Genomic DNA, 17,422 nt, shown 5'->3' with positions numbered 1-17,422 from the left:
TTCCTTCCTTCCTTCCTTCCTTCCTTCCTTCCTTCCTTCCTTCCTTCTGACACCTGTTCTTCTTCTTATTCCTAATGACACAACTGATATATCCATTGTCTACAAAGTCTGTAAGGAACTTCAAGAAATCTAAATCCTCATTTTTTTTTACATCCTAGGATCTCAAACTGGTGGTGAGACACTGAAACTTGAAATGTCTCAAGAGGGGTTCAGCGCAGCTTATGTACCCGGGGTAAAATAAATGAATACTGGATATAATTGAGTACTAATTAAAGTCTCACAAAATTAAAAACAAATCCCACTTTAAATGAATGTTGCATTTAGACTTTTATTTCTATGTTACAGGGAATTCAGATGTCTATTGTTGGTGCTAACCAGTGGAGAGGAGGCTACAAGAAATACTCACTTTCAAATGCAATAAACACTGGGTCATATGAACCAGCAAAAATAGAGCCTGACAGCTATCTTGGTAAGAATATGACAATAAAACAGACTAATGTGTAATGGTGTATTAGCTACATAAACAATGATTCTAATTTAGTACAAATTTATTTCTTCTCCCTCAGAAATAATTACAATGTTTTCATCTGCTTCCAAAGCCAATTATAGCAAATATGTTTTTGCCCATGTCTCAATGTGTGTGTGCTCAATTGTCTGTATCATGGTGGTAGTAGCTGATAGTCATTCACAGCACGTACTTCAGGTGCTAACAGATAATGTGAGATATTGTATGAGATTGTGCAGAATGTTCTTCAAAGTTTGAACAAAACAGCTACAATTTTGACTGCAAGAAAGCGCTGACCCTGACCCTTTTGTTCAATATCCACCATTGATCAAAACTCAACAAGTAATTTGTCCTGTGGTTGAACCAGTTACATCTGGGAGGTCACAGTTCTCCTTCCACCTACCAGACCTGAACACAAGGCAACACATTCGATCTCTGAAGGATCTCTCTGGACAAAGTAGGATTAAATCTGACCCGGTGAATAGAGGCCAGATTGTCTAGAATGTCTAGTTTACCAATAGACTAACCAGAAGAACACCCAAACAACCCTTCCACCATAGAATAATCCCTCCTGCAGCCATTGTTAGGCTTACCTCTCCACAGAGCCCTGTATTTATCAATTACAGTAATACCTTGAAGGGAAAAAAAAAAAAAAATATATATATATATATATATATATATATATATATATATAAAACTCATCAAAACTTAGGAATCACTGATATAACTTTTGTGCAGGCAGGCAAATATTTTATTAAAAGTTAAGTATAAAAAGGATGTTATGTACTTAAAAAAAACTCACATACAGTATAGGGTATGACAAAATCAAAATCAAAAGAAAAACAATAAGTAACTCAGTCTAGCTCTTCATCCTCACAAGACTACCTTGAAAAAAAAATCCAATTAAAAATTAAAAGACACAAAGAAGAAATTTAACAAAGATAAATGCTGGTCCTCTAAACCCACCCGCTGTACCTGGGCCAAAATGACCCAAGGGCAACAGGAGGTAATTTACTGTTCAAGCCTAAAAGCAAAAAGCCTCAAGAACCTTGAAAAAGTCCCCAGGAAAACGCTCCAGCTCTTTTGTGCATAAGCTTTTTATAATAATACAATTATACATACACAGATTAAACATACATACTCCTCCTACTTCATGTCTCAAACGAAGAGGACCAATAAGAATGACATCATGTCATATGATCTGTATGAAGAATACGGTTACAGACACCTCCTTGCTCTGGTTATGAAAATAGGAAAATATAAATTTTAAACACATACAAACCATAGTGATTCTTTTCTTCAGTCTCCATTTCTTTGCTCCAACTTGTTATCTTTAGCACTGTCTCCTTTCAATGGCTAAAACAGACAGTTTCCAAAATTTACAGCTCCATTCCTTCCACGCTGCCTGCAGCTGCGTAAAGAAGGATCTGATAACATGTCCGATTAGCACAGGTTGGTCTCCATGGGGAGACACTGGGCCCATCTTGGTATGGGTCCTGGTACGGTCCAGTTTTGTGAACAGCAGGAGTAGGTTGACCTGAGGTTGACCTCTGACGCTGCCTGTTCTCATAAGCAGTCTCTATCAGTGTGATCTGATAAATACAATCAGATGAAGACTCACCATTTATCCATCTTTCCATCTGATGCTTCACATAAATGTGGTCTCCTATAAAGGTAGGAGCGTTATTCAAGTTTCCACTTCTGTACCTGCAAGTCTTCTTGATAATGCCATTTCTCAAATTACAATGACCCTAGTTTAAAGCAGTGATTGTAAAAATTGTTTTTGCCAAACTTACAATCTGATAAAGACAAAAATAAATAATATAGATTTAGATAGATTTGTTGCTTGTTGTTTTGTGTGTTCCTAAAATAGATCAGGGCTTCGACAACTTTAGTTCCGTCTGCTACATTTACTTTTATTTAGAGAGATATTCTTATTGAGACAGACAGCCTCATTCACAAGAGAGACCTGTAACGTACATGTTTTGGCCTGAAAAAACACAAACCTTTCAGCAACAACGCACCCTTGCTGGCATGTGTCACCCCACCCACAGGGGAGCACACCATGGTTTGAAAACCACTAGTTTAAAGACATGAAAGGTGGCAATATGCATATCCAAAGCAAAATGACCATTAATCTAAACATGTTTCACTGTTTTTTTGTTTACAATTGATTTTAGGTTATTCCATGGCTGTTGCTACAATCACATCAGGCACCCTGACAGTTGTTGGGGCTCCAAGATATAAACACAGAGGAGCTGTCATCTCTGTTTACAGAGAAGATCGTCAGAAAATAATCGACCCCTATCCACACCAGGTAGATATGCTTATTGGTTATTAAACACATTAAAACCATTGTGCCTATTGCTTGACTCTGCATTTTCTAATGATAATTTGTTGTTTGGACTGTTTCAGACTGGTGGATATTTTGGGGCAGAAGTTTGTGCCATGGATGTGAATTCTGACAGCTACACTGATCTGATCCTCATCTCTGCTCCGATGTACAAGGACCAGGACAGAGAGGGACGAGTTTATGTTTGCACCCTAACTCGTCTGGTAAATGACAACCATACTCAATGCCACTTTGTAGATTTATGCGTTTAACTCTGTATGTTTTAATTTGAATAAGAAATGATCTCACATTTTTATATTTTCTCCAGAATGTAGAGTGTCACTTTGATTCTCCATCACAGCTAAAGGTGCTACAAGGAGATCCATCATCCAGAGGGAGGTTTGGGTCTTCTCTTGCTGTTCTTCCTGACCTAAATGCAGACAGATTTAATGATTTAGCAGTTGGAGCTCCTTTAGAGAATAACGGACAAGGCTCAGTCTACATATTTCATGGTGAGGGAGGCGGAAGTATTGACTCTACCTACTCACAGGTGAACTAATTTAAAAGATCATTGATTTACAGTTATCAACCATCTTGTGTCTTTACAAAGCAGCTTAATTGTTTCCCAGTTGTGTCTGGCTTAATTAGAAATTTCCTGTTTCACAGAGAATCGCTGCCTCTGAAGTCCAATCAGGACTAAAGTTCTTTGGTTTGTCAATCAGTCAGTGGTCCTACGATCAGAGTGGAGACACACTGCCTGACTTAGCCGTGGGTTCAAAGGGTAAAGTTGTCTTACTCAGGTAAGTCTTAGTCTGGATAATTTGACCATTTTCTGTCAAATTTTCAATATTGAGATGTTAGGAGTACATTAGGTTTACGGATAGACTAGACAGACAGAACCAGTTTTTTTTTAATTACACAAGCAAAAATCCTGATGATGTGTTTTTCCCAAATGTGTCTTTTTCTAGATCCAGGCCTGTAGTGATGGTGGATGCCATGGTGTCATTCAGCCCCAAAGAAATCCCAACTCAAAACGTAGACTGCACAAAACCCCTAGAAGGAACATCTAAAATTTGTTTCACCATGAGAAGATTGTCTGGAAGTGATGCAGGTTCCTCTTCTTCATTATTAATTCATTTATTTGTATATCTGTATATATATTAATTTTTGAACAAATCAAATGTCTGTTTCAGTTCAAGCCCAGATTAATTACACTTTTACACTGGATGCAACTCGTTCAACTCCAAAGAACCGAGCTTACATCAGTAAGGATCAGAGACACAAAACAGGATCAGTTATTGTTGATTTAAATGGACAAAAGTGCAGCAATGTGAAATTCTCTATCAAGGTAAAGTTAAATAGAATCAGAATAATTTATTGAATTTAATAAAACTCCATCTTGGTAAAAAGACATTGGTTTCACTTAGTGTTCTGCCCTCTGATAATGCTTGTATATACATCCTCTTACAGACTTGTCCTGAAGATGTTCTCAATCCTCTACAGAATCAGCTGAGATTCACCTTCAGCGGTTTTCCCTCCAACACAAATCTTAAACCAAGTCTCGCCCAGGAGGCTCAAGCAACAACCTTTCATCCTGTGAATAACCTTTAAGCACACTTTATCCACTAAACAGCATGCTCTTTACATGGCTTTTATCCATGTAACTACTTTTATAAAAATCAATTTCTTTCACGAGTGCTGAGTTTTGAAGATTTCAGCAGGGCAACATCCTGTCCAAGAATCATAAATGTAACCAATATGTTTCCATTTATGCCATTGTATTTAAAATCATATTTCCTTTCACAGATTGGATTTGAGATCAGCTGTGGCGCTGACATGGTATGTACAGATAACCTGAAAGTGGATTTCAGTTTTACAAGGTAAGCATTTTACAAAATTAAGCATTTCTTATGTTGATAATAAACATCTATATTTTTATAGGCACAAAAACTTTTGCATTACAACATTGTTTTACCTTCTTTTTGATTGATTTGATACTCTTTTTGCATAAACTAAGGGGATAAAGAAGTAATTGGCTATGCTATTTGAAAACAGCTAGAAAAGTTTGACAATTAAATCACAAAAGTGAATAGGAGCTCGGCTGAAAACTCAAACAGGTCTACCTGAGGAGTTAGTGCTAAGAGAAGTTGTTTGATCCTGCCATGAAGTACAGGATCTGGCAGAAATGTCTCAGCAAAAAATGAAACCATCCAGATAACCTGACTGAACATTGCTGGATTTTTACCTGAATTAATGAGCATTAACTTTGGTGATCTGGCAGAGTCATCCCCCATGCCATGACACTGTCATGAATTGGAAGTGTTGCCTGTTTACCCCCCTCAATTTTAGGAGCAATAGGTAGCAAAAAAGGGTCCTCCTGGATCCCATTCGATTTTGGAAAAATACTGTGCTGTAATATCAAGAGTGACGTGTTGAGGCATGAAATGTAGGTTACGAATTGTAACCACAGATTCTATGAATTGTGGGTGCAGCCCTTTAAAGCCGCCTTAGTGGATACCCTCCGTGCGCAGCGCGCCAACACTGAAAACTCTAGTCCACAGCCATCCACTGTGCGTGCTCCACCCTAGACTGCATAAATGGCGTGGGAGTCCGTGACTCGGCTCCCAAGTAGCAAACTTTTCTTCAGTCACCTTGGAGCCAGTGAGGCCTGGTGCTTAAAGGGCTGCACTCACAATTCATAAAATCTGTGGTTACAATTTGTAACCTATGTTCTATTTCATTGTGGGCTTGCCCTTTAAGGCCGCCCTAGTGGGTTAAAGGCAAGCAGGATGTAGTCCATACCTCACTGGGTCCATCTGAACCCAAAAACTTAGAACCAAAAACTGCTTAACACATGATCTGACTCATCTCTCTGTCATGCCTACATGCAGTTAACTCAAGCACTTGATAAATGCTGTAACCGATACACGTTCCTTATCATAACTGAGAACTGAATATTTAGATTACTCACGATTTTAGTGTGAGAAGGAGAAAGAAAAAGTGAGCATGACTGTGCCGTCACTCTGATAAAGCTCCAAGAATTGAGTGTGACAGAGATGACTAGAGATTAGAGACATTAGATTAGAGACATCACGCAGGTAAAAGCAGATGAAAGAAGTCGGTGACAACCAGGAAGCTGCAGAACACATGTCCTATACAGATATACCACCATGCAGTGCCGTGGAGGTTGAAATCTGTCTGGTGGAATGAGCCCTAAGTCTATAAGGAGGGGAAAGGTCTGATGTCGAGTAGGTTAAAGAAATAGCCTCACATAACTAGTAAGACAAACGCTGAAGAGACAGAGGTTGTCCCTGGGACTGATTACTGTAATGGATGAACAGCCGATCAGATTTAAACAATGCAGCTGTGCGTCTTATGTTACAAGCAAGTGCACGAAAAGAACAAATGAAGTGAGATTGAACCTCTTCTTCCGAATTGTGTGGGGGAAGAGACAACCCATCCAATGTTATAATTCTGGATCTGAAAGAATAGTTTACGTTTTTAGGTATCGGGCACAGTACCGTTAAACTCTTGTCACCATGGATTCTAAGGCAGGAGGGGGTGACTGACAGGGCTGAGAGGTCGCTTACCCTTTTTGTTGACATCAGAGTCAAAAGCAGGGCTGACTTGAAAGATAATAATTTTAGTGACACCTGATCCAGGGATTTGAATGGATCTTTAGACAGTGTGTGGATCATGAGCACTACAGTAGAGTGGCCTTAAAGGGCAAGCCCGTAATGAAATAGAACTCAAATGCTGTGGTGTGACATTCAGGTGTAATGCTATAAAGCTCAGCTGGGGTGCAGTGAATGACTCGAGCAGCAGTATCGAATGAACGTGAGTGCTGCAGTGCAGGACCCTGGAGAGGTGCAGATCAGAATATGTGGACTGGAGTTTGTTACTGCATGCATCTCAGGCAGAAGTTTGACTGTGATGGTCTCGAATCTAGAGTTGCTGCATCATAGGAAGGCTCTGGACATGCTGTTGTGCAGAATAACTTCAGATGAGCAGTGGAGCAGCTGGAGGTCTCAGGAGGGACATAGAAGTGTACAGTGGTGTCAGTGGTTAGACCAGGGCCTCAACTCAGAACTTCCCATTAGGATCTGTGGCTCAGACTGGGACTCTGGTGTGGTGGATGTAGGTATTATTGCAGTACAGCAAAACTTTGGAACAGCAGAGCAGACCTTACAAGTGGAGAAGATCTGAAGTTGAAGCAGAAATTGTATGTCATAAATTAGAACTTTCATTCACTATATTATGAATCATATCTATTTAGACTGTAGAGGTATACTTAAGTAAAGAGGCCTGAACACCTTGTAACAGGTGTTTACGCTAAACGTTCAAAGTTATGTAATAATTGTGGACCGACCTTAATCAAAAAAATAATGTGAGTTCTTAGCAATGTTGTGATCCTTCTCCTTCAAATAAAACCACAGAAATTTGGTCAATTAAAATCACAAATCTGTAATGTTTATTTTCAGTTTGCATAATGACAATAATGCAAATATATGAAATATGAATGAATAACCAGTAGCATTATTTCAGAAGGTGAATGATATAAATAGTCTTAACTTGAGAAGAGAAGCTATCTAAAATTTAAGACTAAATTTTAGAATTTAGGTAAACTTTTATCTCAGATTCGTGAACTAAATTATGTCTAAGAAACCTTGAGTTGGCACTGAGTTTTTTTTCTCATCAGAATAAAAATGTTTGTCATACCAGGAGATGTACATCCTCTCATTACCACAATGGATATGATGAAAGCCTGAGGTTCACGCTGTCGCAAGAAGGGATATCTTTCCTTCAGGACCATGTCTCGTCCAGCAGGGCAGTGTCTCGATCATCACTCTGGGGTGTCTGAGGAAGTTACCAGGACTTTTCTCCATCTCTCAGCTGACTAGCTCCGTCTACTGCATCAGAGTCCTGTGGATTTTTCAGCCTGGCTCAGAGCCAACTCTCAGCCAGGGTGTCACACTTCTGCCAGCCTCGGACAACTTCTCCAACTGACCTCTCGTGTTAGTATTACCTGACACCAGGAAGTGACCGTGGCTCTAGATTTAACCAATCACTGCAGCTTTAACAACAGTGGGTGTAGACAAAGCTGCATAAATTAATTTTAATAACCCCTCCTCTCAAAATCTTGAGAGAGAAAAACACAATGACTTTTCTTATATGACAACAACTTGTTTTTACATAAACACCTTTTCCTTCACAAATGCAAGTTTGGTTCCTGACACCATACAGTCACACAACAGGTGGTCTGTTTGAATCTCTGTGTAACTGGTGGGTAACTTCCTGGTAGTCATGACAATCAAGGTTGGTGGTGTGGCAAATTTTGGTCCTTTGATAGAGATATTTCTTCAAGACACAAGTCTGTCTCTTCCCAGGAAAGAGAGTTGATTAGCCAGTGGGGGTATAATTAACACAGTCAGCATATCAGGATGTGCTGACTCCCAGATTTGTAGATTAGCACACAGAGAGGAGTGTAAGAGACAGTTCCTGTTTCTGAGGACAAAAATGTCTTCTGAGGGATGTTGGTTGGACACTACAAGACCATATGAGGCTAAAGCTGAAGACACAACACAATGTTTATTGTCAGATTTAACCCATAATTATCATTTGGGGAAAGTCTTCACTAGTTGGGGACAGTTGGCACTGCTAGTTGGCACAATAATCTGCAAATGTGTGAGAGGAACAGACCAACCCAAAATATGTATTTGAATATCTGAAGCCAAATCTGGACTGTAAATTGTTTCATTCATTATGCAAATCTGCTGAAACCAGTCTGTTAGTGTGCACACCAATTTGTTTCAAAATCTGTAAAACCTGTCCAGGACAGCTTCAAATGCAGATGAGTTGGATCACTAATTTATATTAAAACAGTGAAAAAACAGCTAACTCCGATGAATTGTAGCTACAGGTTTACATACATTTTATATGCAGTAACCTTTAATTGTCTTGCACATTTTGCATTTTTGTTTTATTAGTCTTGTTCCATTATTTGTAGGTTGATTATTTGTTTATTGGTGTGTGTAGTTTTAAAATAAACATTTCTGAATAATGCAAATGTGCATTCAGGGGTGTCAAACTCACTTACAAAATGGGGCCAAAATTAAAACCTTTTTCAAACCAATTTCAGAAACTAAATGAACTCAAGTTAGATACACAGCATCTTTTCTTGGTTTCCTTCAGGTTTCTCAACAACAGCTTGATTGGTCTCATTTGATGTTCTCTGTTGTGCTTTCAACATCATAATCAAAGATTACTGAAAATTTTCAAGTGATAAAGTATTTTACATCTCACATCATCTTGGGGGCCAGATAATATGTCAACGAGGGCCACATTTGGCCACCGGACCTTGAGTTTAACACATGTGCTTTACATAGACTGCCATAATCATTTTAATATGGAATTGGGGGTGGTGTATAGTATGACTAACTCAAGTAACTCCAATGAACTGGATCACTTTAGTGAGTGATCTGGAATCACCGGCACTATAGGGAAACTTCTGCCATGAACAACTTAAGTATTCTCCAGTGAGACACACTGATTTCAATCAAAATATTACAGCCAGTTGCTGAAAGCAAAAAGAAGAGGTTCAGATTTTTATCATCTCATAAGCCTTTCTACCACCTCCAGAACCAGTCAGTTTGTGCTCCACATGGCACTGAAATCTGGACTGCCTTTTGATTTTAAGAAGACTGGAATAAGGAGAGTGAATTTGAAGAATGGCAGTAAAAAGTTATAGCATAAAGTGACAACACTCCATGCATCATGTGCCATTATTTCCTAATAGATCTTTTTTTAATCACATCTCAAGTCAGGCACTTGAGTCCAGGTCACCTTCTTAAATTTTGCAGTAGTGCTTGAGAAGACATTTGGCATACACTATACTGAGAAGAGGGCAGCAACTGGTGGAGCTGCTGCCTCTCAGCGAGCAGGTCCTTGGTTCAAACCACGGTCCAGGGGCCTTTCTGGGTGGAGTTTGCATGTTCTCTCCGTGAATGCGTGGGTTTTCTCCAGGTACTCCGGTTTCCTCCCACAGACCAAAAACATGCATGTTAGGCTGATTGGTAACTCTAAATTGTCTCTAGGTGTGAGTGAGAGAGTGAATGGTTGTTTCTCTCTATGTGGCCCTGTGATGGACTTGCGACCTGTCCAGGGTGTACCCCACCCCTCGCACAGTAGCTATGTTTACATGCGCAGAATTCTTTGACCGGATTGAAATGTGTTCTGTTTGAATAATTCAAATGTATTGTTTACATGGGGGGCAGCACGGTGGCGCAACTGGTAGGGCTGCTGCCTCTCAGCGAGCAGGTCCCTGGTTCAAACCCCGGTCCAGGGGCCTTTCTGGGTGGAGTTTGCATGTTCTCTCCGTGCATGCGTGGGTTTTCTCCGGGTGCTCCGGTTTCCTCCCACAGACCAAAAACATGCATGTTAGGCTGATTGGTAACTCTAAATTGTCCCTAGGTGTGAATGAGAGAGTGAATGGTTGTTTGTCTCGTTTGTCTCTATGTGGCCCTGTGATGGACTTGCGACCCGTCTAGGGTGTACCCCGCCCCTCGCACAGTGATTGCTGGACATGGGCACCAGTGACCCCCGTGACCCAAAATGGAATAAGCGGGTAAAGATAATGGATGGATGGATGGATGGATGTTTACATGGGCACAATCTGTTCATGACAAGCGTTTACATGCAGCGGGCTTTGTTCTGAACAGCAGTACTGACATGCGCAGAGTGGTAAACTCTCCTTAAAAAAAAAACACCGAAGAAGAAGTTCTACTTCCGGGGTGAACGTAAACAACAGGTTTTAATGATGGTGGAGACATTACTGCACTCCCTGACTGAGCTACAGGTAATACAGATCATTTTGAGCTCTTTCAAAGTTTCTAGTAGAAATGTTGTGTCGCTCACCGACCAGTTTTGCTTCCCTGACATGCTAATATTATTAGCGTTAGCCAAGTGGAAATGGCAAAGTCGCACATGCGCAGTCAGGTCAGTTTTTCACCATCAGATAAAAACAAACAGATCAATCGTTTACATGCGCACCGATCAGGTTACGGATCGGCGTAAACCACCCGTTTCGTTCTGATCACAAATTATATCGGATCACGCCGAATACACAAAAAATAACCCGAACGGAGTGTTTACATGACACACTTTTATTCCGATGGGCCATTTGATCTGGTTACTTATGTCCATGTAAACATACCCAATGATTGCTGGACATGGGCACCAGCGACCCCCGTGACCCAAAATGGAATAAGCGGGTAAAGATAATGGATGGATGGATATACTGAGAAGAACAAACATTTTTTCTTGATGCTTAGCATGTTTTCTTTGCTGACTTTGAGTTCAGCTTTTAAAAGCTCTTGGATGCTGTCTTGGTTTCCTCATTTTAATCGTGTCTAACTTTCAGTTCCTCAGAGGTTAAAGTTGGCATTGATGAGCTCCTGGATGTAACTGTCTCAGTGGAGAACAGAGGAGAAAACTCTTACAACAGTCACATCATTCTCACATATCCTGTTGGGCTCTCCTACAGGAAGTTTACATCTCTGCATGTAAGGCATCAAGTTTGTTCAGTTGTGATCAGGCACTCCTGAAAGTTTTACAGATGTTTGGTCTTTTCATGCAGGGGAGAATTGAGTGCAACTCCTTGGACAGTGAAGATGGTGAAACAAAAGGAAAGACAGACTGCACTGTTGACAAACCTATTTTCAAAAGCGACTCTATGGTTAGTTTCTTTTACTCTGCTGCAAATATTGTTAAACAAAACAAGAGTTCACTAATTTGTCTTGCTCGTTTGTTTCAGGCTAGTTTCATCGTCTCCTATGGTTTCAATCCCAGCAGACCACTTGACCGATGGATCTCTGTGACTGCAAATGCCACCAGGTACTGACCACATGCCTCATCGGGTACTGCTCATTGATGCAAATTTTTTTTATTCATATCATCATTTTTAGTGGGAACCAGCAACATTCCTCTGCAAGTGAACTCTACAAGAAGAGAGACATTGAAGTGAAGTACAGCATTTTTATGACAATGGAAAGGTCAGCTTTTATTTCAGACAAAAACACTGTGTTTAAATGTAATGAAAAATTTAAGTTGTGATTAAATTTCTGCTAAATATCACAATATTTGTTCAGCCCCATCAGCTATAGTAATTTCACATTTGGAAAAAATAATCTCCAAAAACCAGTCCAGCAGTTAATTAAGGTAAAATATTACTTTATCAAATTAAGGAGTCAATACTCACTTCAAGCTCATTGCCTTAAAAATAACTTTTTTGCCGTTAGTCTCTGAATGTTTTGTCCTCTATTTTCCTCCAGGTCACAAATAATATCAGAGCTCTGAATTTCACTGTGGTGATCAGGGTTCCTGTGAAGCTCGGTGACAAAGACATTTGGGTGGATACGAACAGTTTGCAGGTATTTTACAAATCTATAACTACTTTAAAAGGCTCAAACATGGCAGAGGATCAAAGTGTTAGAGAGATGAACAGGTAAGCTGACATAAATTAGTTCATTTTTTAGATTACAGATTGTCAGAGAGACAGAGATGAAAGACCTGTTGTCACAGATTTTATTGCACGGATAAAGGAAAACCGCATTGTGGTAAGTTTACCTTTACTGAGTGTGCCTGTTTAAATATCTATGATAAGAGCTACATATTTTACTGCTCTAAAATATTTTATTACAGAGGCTCGAACTTAATATCATAAGTACAAGACCAACTATGAGATGATTTAAATCATATTAGTTTGACAGAGTCCAGTTTGTTCAAATTAATAATAATTTTCATACACTGCAGTTATTCATGGAGTTCCTCAAGGTTCATTGCTCGTACTACTACTTTTGACTTTATGCTTCTATTGGATAAAATTACTAGACAGGATAAATATAATTTGTTCTGCTGATGATGTCTTTCAACTACCACACTAAAAACACTACCAGGACTGCTTTTTTTCCCCACCTGAGCAAAATCACAAAAATTATAAGTATCCTTTTCCAAAACGATTCAGAAAAACTAGTCTGTGTCTTTATCACTTCCAGACTGAACTACTGAGATTTTTTATTGTCTTTAGCTGCTGCCAGACATCTGATAAGAGTTAGAGGGAGATATATTAGAATATTTAGATATGCTTTAATCTTGGCTTTCTCTTTATTGGCTCCCTGCCAAATTAAAAATAGACTGAAAAATTTTGCTTCTAACATACAAAGTTCGCAACAACCTAGCTCCATCTTATGTTAAACTCATATTGTTTCATTTTCATCTTATTAGAGCACTTCAACCTCAGACTGCAGGTTTTCTTGTAGTTCCTTGTGATTATGAAAGTAGTAGAGAGACAGAGAATTTGGGTGTCAGGTTCCTCTTTTGCGATGCTGCTATAGGCTTTCTGCTGGAGGACAAATTGACCACATTTCCTCACAGTTTCTTTATGCTCTCCATGTTCATACATGCAAGCATTGCTGTCATTAACCTGTGTTTTTGTCCCATACAAACTACACCTGGACAAATTATTCTGTGTCAGTCTGTCTCCTTTTCCTGTCCTCTCAATTCACAGCCAGTCAAGATAGTTGTTACCCCATCATGAGCCTAGTTGTGCTGGATGATTATCACTGTTAAAATGCAGTATTTCCTTTTCACTGTCACCGTTTGCTCAAGATGGGATATTTGCAAACAATGAATATTTGATGCAATCAGTTTCTTTAGGTAGAAAACTTTAACTTTCTGGCAATTTATGATGCAGCACATCTGACTGTATTTTGTTAATATATAAATAAAATTTTAATTGAACTTAAATCTGAATTTGAATTAAATTTACAATTTAGATTTAGGTTCTTTGTCATCTTTTGTATTGTGCCCTGCGATAACGTGTTTTGAAGTAGCACTTTGTGAACAAAGGGAATTGAATTGAGCTCCAGTTTGCTTTACTTTTGTTCCCCACAGAACTGCTCAGCAGCGAGGTGCAGAGTGTTCAGGTGCAGCACATTCATGGAAAGGTCAGAAGAGAAAACATTTACGATCTCTGCAAACCTCAGCTCAGGATGGATAGAGCAGGTAACTGAAGTGTAGTTGATGTTAAATCCAACTGGTCCTTATTATGAATGATAATGATGTAGTCATTTATTCTTCAAATGCAGTTAGCTTTTGTCAAATTTCAAAACTCTTAACATTCCATCTAACCATCCATCCATCCATCCATCCATTATCTTTACCAGCTTCTTCCTTCCTTTTTGGGTCATGGGGGTCAGGTGCTCATATCCAGCAGCCACTGTACGAGACGGTACACACTGAACACATCACAAGTCCATCACAACGAAACGTAGAGACAAACAACAATTCACACTCACACCTAAGGACAATTTAGAGTACCAATTAACCTAACATGTATATTTTTGGTCTGCGGGAGAAAACCAGAGTACCAGGGGAAAATGCATGGAGAGAACATGCAAACTACACCCAGAAAGGCCCCCAGCCGGGATTCCATGTGGTGACCAATTGTGCCACCATGCCGGCCTCTGACATTCTAAAATATTTTTTCCCCACTTTATTTTAGATTGGACTTCCATCTGCCAAATTTATCTTAACCAGTACAGCCAGTTTAGAATACGACAGAAACCAGTACATCTTCTTCTCAACAGCCTCGAATAACGCCCCTCCTGTTCGCAAGGTGAGAGCACATCATTAGCTCATTTTTAAAATGTAATATAGGTTCTTGAATTTGATCTAATACTGTCACCTTATTTTTCAGATTGAGACTGAGGTAGAAGTGTTTCCTGAACCAGATTTTACCAAAGAGATCATAGGAGGATCTCTGGGAGGGCTGGCTTTTCTGGTTCTTCTCACTGCTGGTTTGTATAAGGTGAGTAAAACTACAAAAATAATTATGAGAAGATGTTACTAAATAACGTAATTATACCTTACATGTGTCTTTTTTTACTCTCAGGCTGGATTTTTTAAGAGCAAATACAAAGAAATGATTGGTGAAAATGAAGGAGATAATCCAGAAGGAGCTCAACCCACAGAGGAATAAAAATCAAATTCATTTCCTGTCTTATTTTGTTTCACTCTAACAAGGAAATTTGTAATTAGTCAACTGTTTAGTGCAGATGACTACAAAAGACCAAATAATGAAATCATGCTATTTTTAACATTCTGCTTTCTGTTTTTCATAAAATTAACAAACAATAAATGTTTCAAAAATCACTCTTTGCCATTCATCACTTATATGAGAAGTTACTAGCAGCAAAAAATACAACCAGAAAGACCGTGTACAGAAAACTGCTAAAACATATTTGCTGGTAATTTGTATTAAATAATACATAAACGCTAACTTTTAAAACTAAGATTCATTTATATCCAAGAGTGTATTTGCTAATGCTTCAGACAGTCCAATAAAATATTGCGAGGCATTGTAAATTTAATTTGCATTAGGGTACTTGAGGAGTAAAGCTAATTTTGAATAACTAAAATTATCTAGAAACGTCATGTTTTGTTTTAATAGTTTTATTATAGTTTTTTTTTTATGTGATTGTACATGTTTAATCTACATTCTGAATAGAGCAGCATAATTTTAACATGAAATTAAATAGTTCTGTATCTGAATTTCTTCACACATATTTTCTTTTGTCCAGATATGTTTATGGCTGTCAAACTACAATATTGTGAAATAAATTGCACATTAAATTAACCACACAATATAGTGTAAATTATACTATATGTTTAAAGCTTTTTTACAGTCTTACGACTTGTTTGGGTTCAAATTAATGACATGCTGCTTTAATTGTACCACCAGGATGTCAAAGGGTAATATTTCCTGTCAGACACCTCCTCAGAATGTTGACAGTATTTTACTTTGACATTAGCTTGTAAAAATATAAAAATAAAAATCAACAGCAGACATAACGTCTATATAAACAATAGATGCTGTAACTCCCAGTGTTGGACCATGACACATTGTGTCTGTTATAGCAGTTGTTCTCAAACTTTTGGGGGTTCAGGGACCCCTTACATGAGAGAAAAAGTTTCAGGGACCAACCCTTTTGTTTATTAAATAATTTTCCTCAGTTTGTCTCTTTATTGCAATGGAAATATTTGTTTAACATAAATACTTAAGACCTGTTCTTTCATAGTGTTGAAACAATTTTTATTCTTTTAAACATGGGTTATTTTTACATTCAAGACACTTAATTAAATTAATAATTTCAACTTCCAAAAATTACAGTTTTGGGAAAATGAACAGCATCAAAAACACTTTGAAACTTTACCTATTCACATAATGAACACAATACAGTAAGTGTCACTTCTTTAAATTATTACAAAAAACTCTTTACATAAATCTGAACAGAATCAGAACATCAGTACAAAGTAACGAGGCTTAATCTGCAAACTGATTGATGCCGGAACATAAATAGTGGGTGAGCCAGTGGGGCGGGGGGTCCTCCCCCAGAAAATTTTGAATAAAGTAATGTGATTTCCTGCATTTTGGTGTATTTTAACAGGTTGTTAAACATCTATGTACTTGTTAAAAAAAAATACATTTCTTTTTTCAAGATGTTTTTTTTTTTTTTTTTTGTGGGGGGCGGACCCCCAAGCAACAGCTCGCGGACACCCTGGGGTCCAAGGACCCCAGTTTGAGAACCACTACGTTATACAACTCAAATGGAGAGTGAAACAAATTACTAATTTAAACTTGTTTTTCGCAGGTAATTATTTAATTATAGTTTCCTGTTTCCACCACATGTGTAAAGAAACAGCAGCCAACAACACAGTGTCTGAAAGAGGAACAACACTGTTTTCTTGAGAAAAGTGATGAAATTCCCCTTACAATCACCATGTCAGCTGATGTTAAAAGTAGTTTGGTTTTATGAAAACTTACACCTGTAATTCTTCCTGCAGTTAGTTTCTTCATTTAAGTCTTCACACATTTTAAAGTGGAGTTGCCTTTATTTGCCACAAGAGAAGATGCTGCTTGGTGGATGTTTCTGCCTGAGCAAATGATACTTTCTATATATTTGCAGACAGATGTAAAGAACCATGCACTGTTGTGTTATGTCTGCATGTTAGCATTTTTCCCTTTTCAACTCAAAAACACCCCTAGTCTTAATTCAAGTGTGAAACAACTGCTTTTACGTCATCCTCCTATGAGTTTGTCTCAAGACCAAAAAAGGTTGAATGTCAAAATGGTGAGTGGCAGTGTTGTAACTCCTCCTTCATTTGTGTTTCTATATTACCTTTGAGCAGTTCCTTTTTGATTTCTACATTTCTCCTTCAACGTTTTCCCCTCAACGCTGTCAAGTGGAAGACGCAGTGGCCTCCTGCTGTGGATTTTTATTTTACTTTTTAAAGAGACAATATCACACTTTCCATGAGAAAAACACAATGGACTGGATTATTTGTGTGACCCTTTTCTGGGGAGGTAAGAAAAAATTGTCCTTCTTTATTTTGTCCTAAATAATTTCTAAGGTTTTTTTTTTTTTTTTTAATGTATGATAATTTTATTATTTTTTGCTGGAGCTACAAACTTTGTTCTTGCAAGCTACCAGACACAAAACAGCATTTTTTTAAACTATAATTTCCTC

At 38.4% G+C, this 17,422-nt stretch overlaps 1 protein-coding gene across 1 annotated transcript in view; it reads left to right on the top strand.

The window, feature by feature from the left end:
* The window catches only part of LOC119423483 (integrin alpha-M-like), an 18,583-nt gene extending 3,709 nt beyond the window's left edge, over positions 1–14,874 (top strand). Inside the window, exons 10-30 of the mRNA XM_037690879.1 lie at positions 159–232; positions 346–469; positions 2,686–2,822; positions 2,921–3,061; positions 3,166–3,387; positions 3,504–3,637; positions 3,806–3,948; positions 4,031–4,185; positions 4,308–4,433; positions 4,644–4,717; positions 11,257–11,398; positions 11,473–11,571; positions 11,650–11,729; positions 11,801–11,887; positions 11,984–12,053; positions 12,167–12,265; positions 12,371–12,451; positions 13,788–13,898; positions 14,398–14,511; positions 14,593–14,703; positions 14,788–14,874. Coding sequence (XP_037546807.1) covers positions 159–232; positions 346–469; positions 2,686–2,822; positions 2,921–3,061; positions 3,166–3,387; positions 3,504–3,637; positions 3,806–3,948; positions 4,031–4,185; positions 4,308–4,433; positions 4,644–4,717; positions 11,257–11,398; positions 11,473–11,571; positions 11,650–11,729; positions 11,801–11,887; positions 11,984–12,053; positions 12,167–12,265; positions 12,371–12,451; positions 13,788–13,898; positions 14,398–14,511; positions 14,593–14,703; positions 14,788–14,874 — 2,411 coding nt within the window. The remainder of the gene's footprint in view (positions 1–158; positions 233–345; positions 470–2,685; positions 2,823–2,920; positions 3,062–3,165; positions 3,388–3,503; positions 3,638–3,805; positions 3,949–4,030; positions 4,186–4,307; positions 4,434–4,643; positions 4,718–11,256; positions 11,399–11,472; positions 11,572–11,649; positions 11,730–11,800; positions 11,888–11,983; positions 12,054–12,166; positions 12,266–12,370; positions 12,452–13,787; positions 13,899–14,397; positions 14,512–14,592; positions 14,704–14,787) is intronic.
* Positions 14,875–17,422: the final 2,548 nt, after the last annotated feature.

This window comes from Nematolebias whitei, chromosome 17 (assembly GCF_014905685.2).
Source record: "Nematolebias whitei isolate Nwh7 chromosome 17, NemWhi1, whole genome shotgun sequence".
NCBI classification, from domain to species: domain Eukaryota; kingdom Metazoa; phylum Chordata; class Actinopteri; order Cyprinodontiformes; family Rivulidae; genus Nematolebias; species Nematolebias whitei.
Note: the sequence above shows the minus strand (reverse complement) of the source record. Positions and strands in the feature narration are given on the sequence as shown.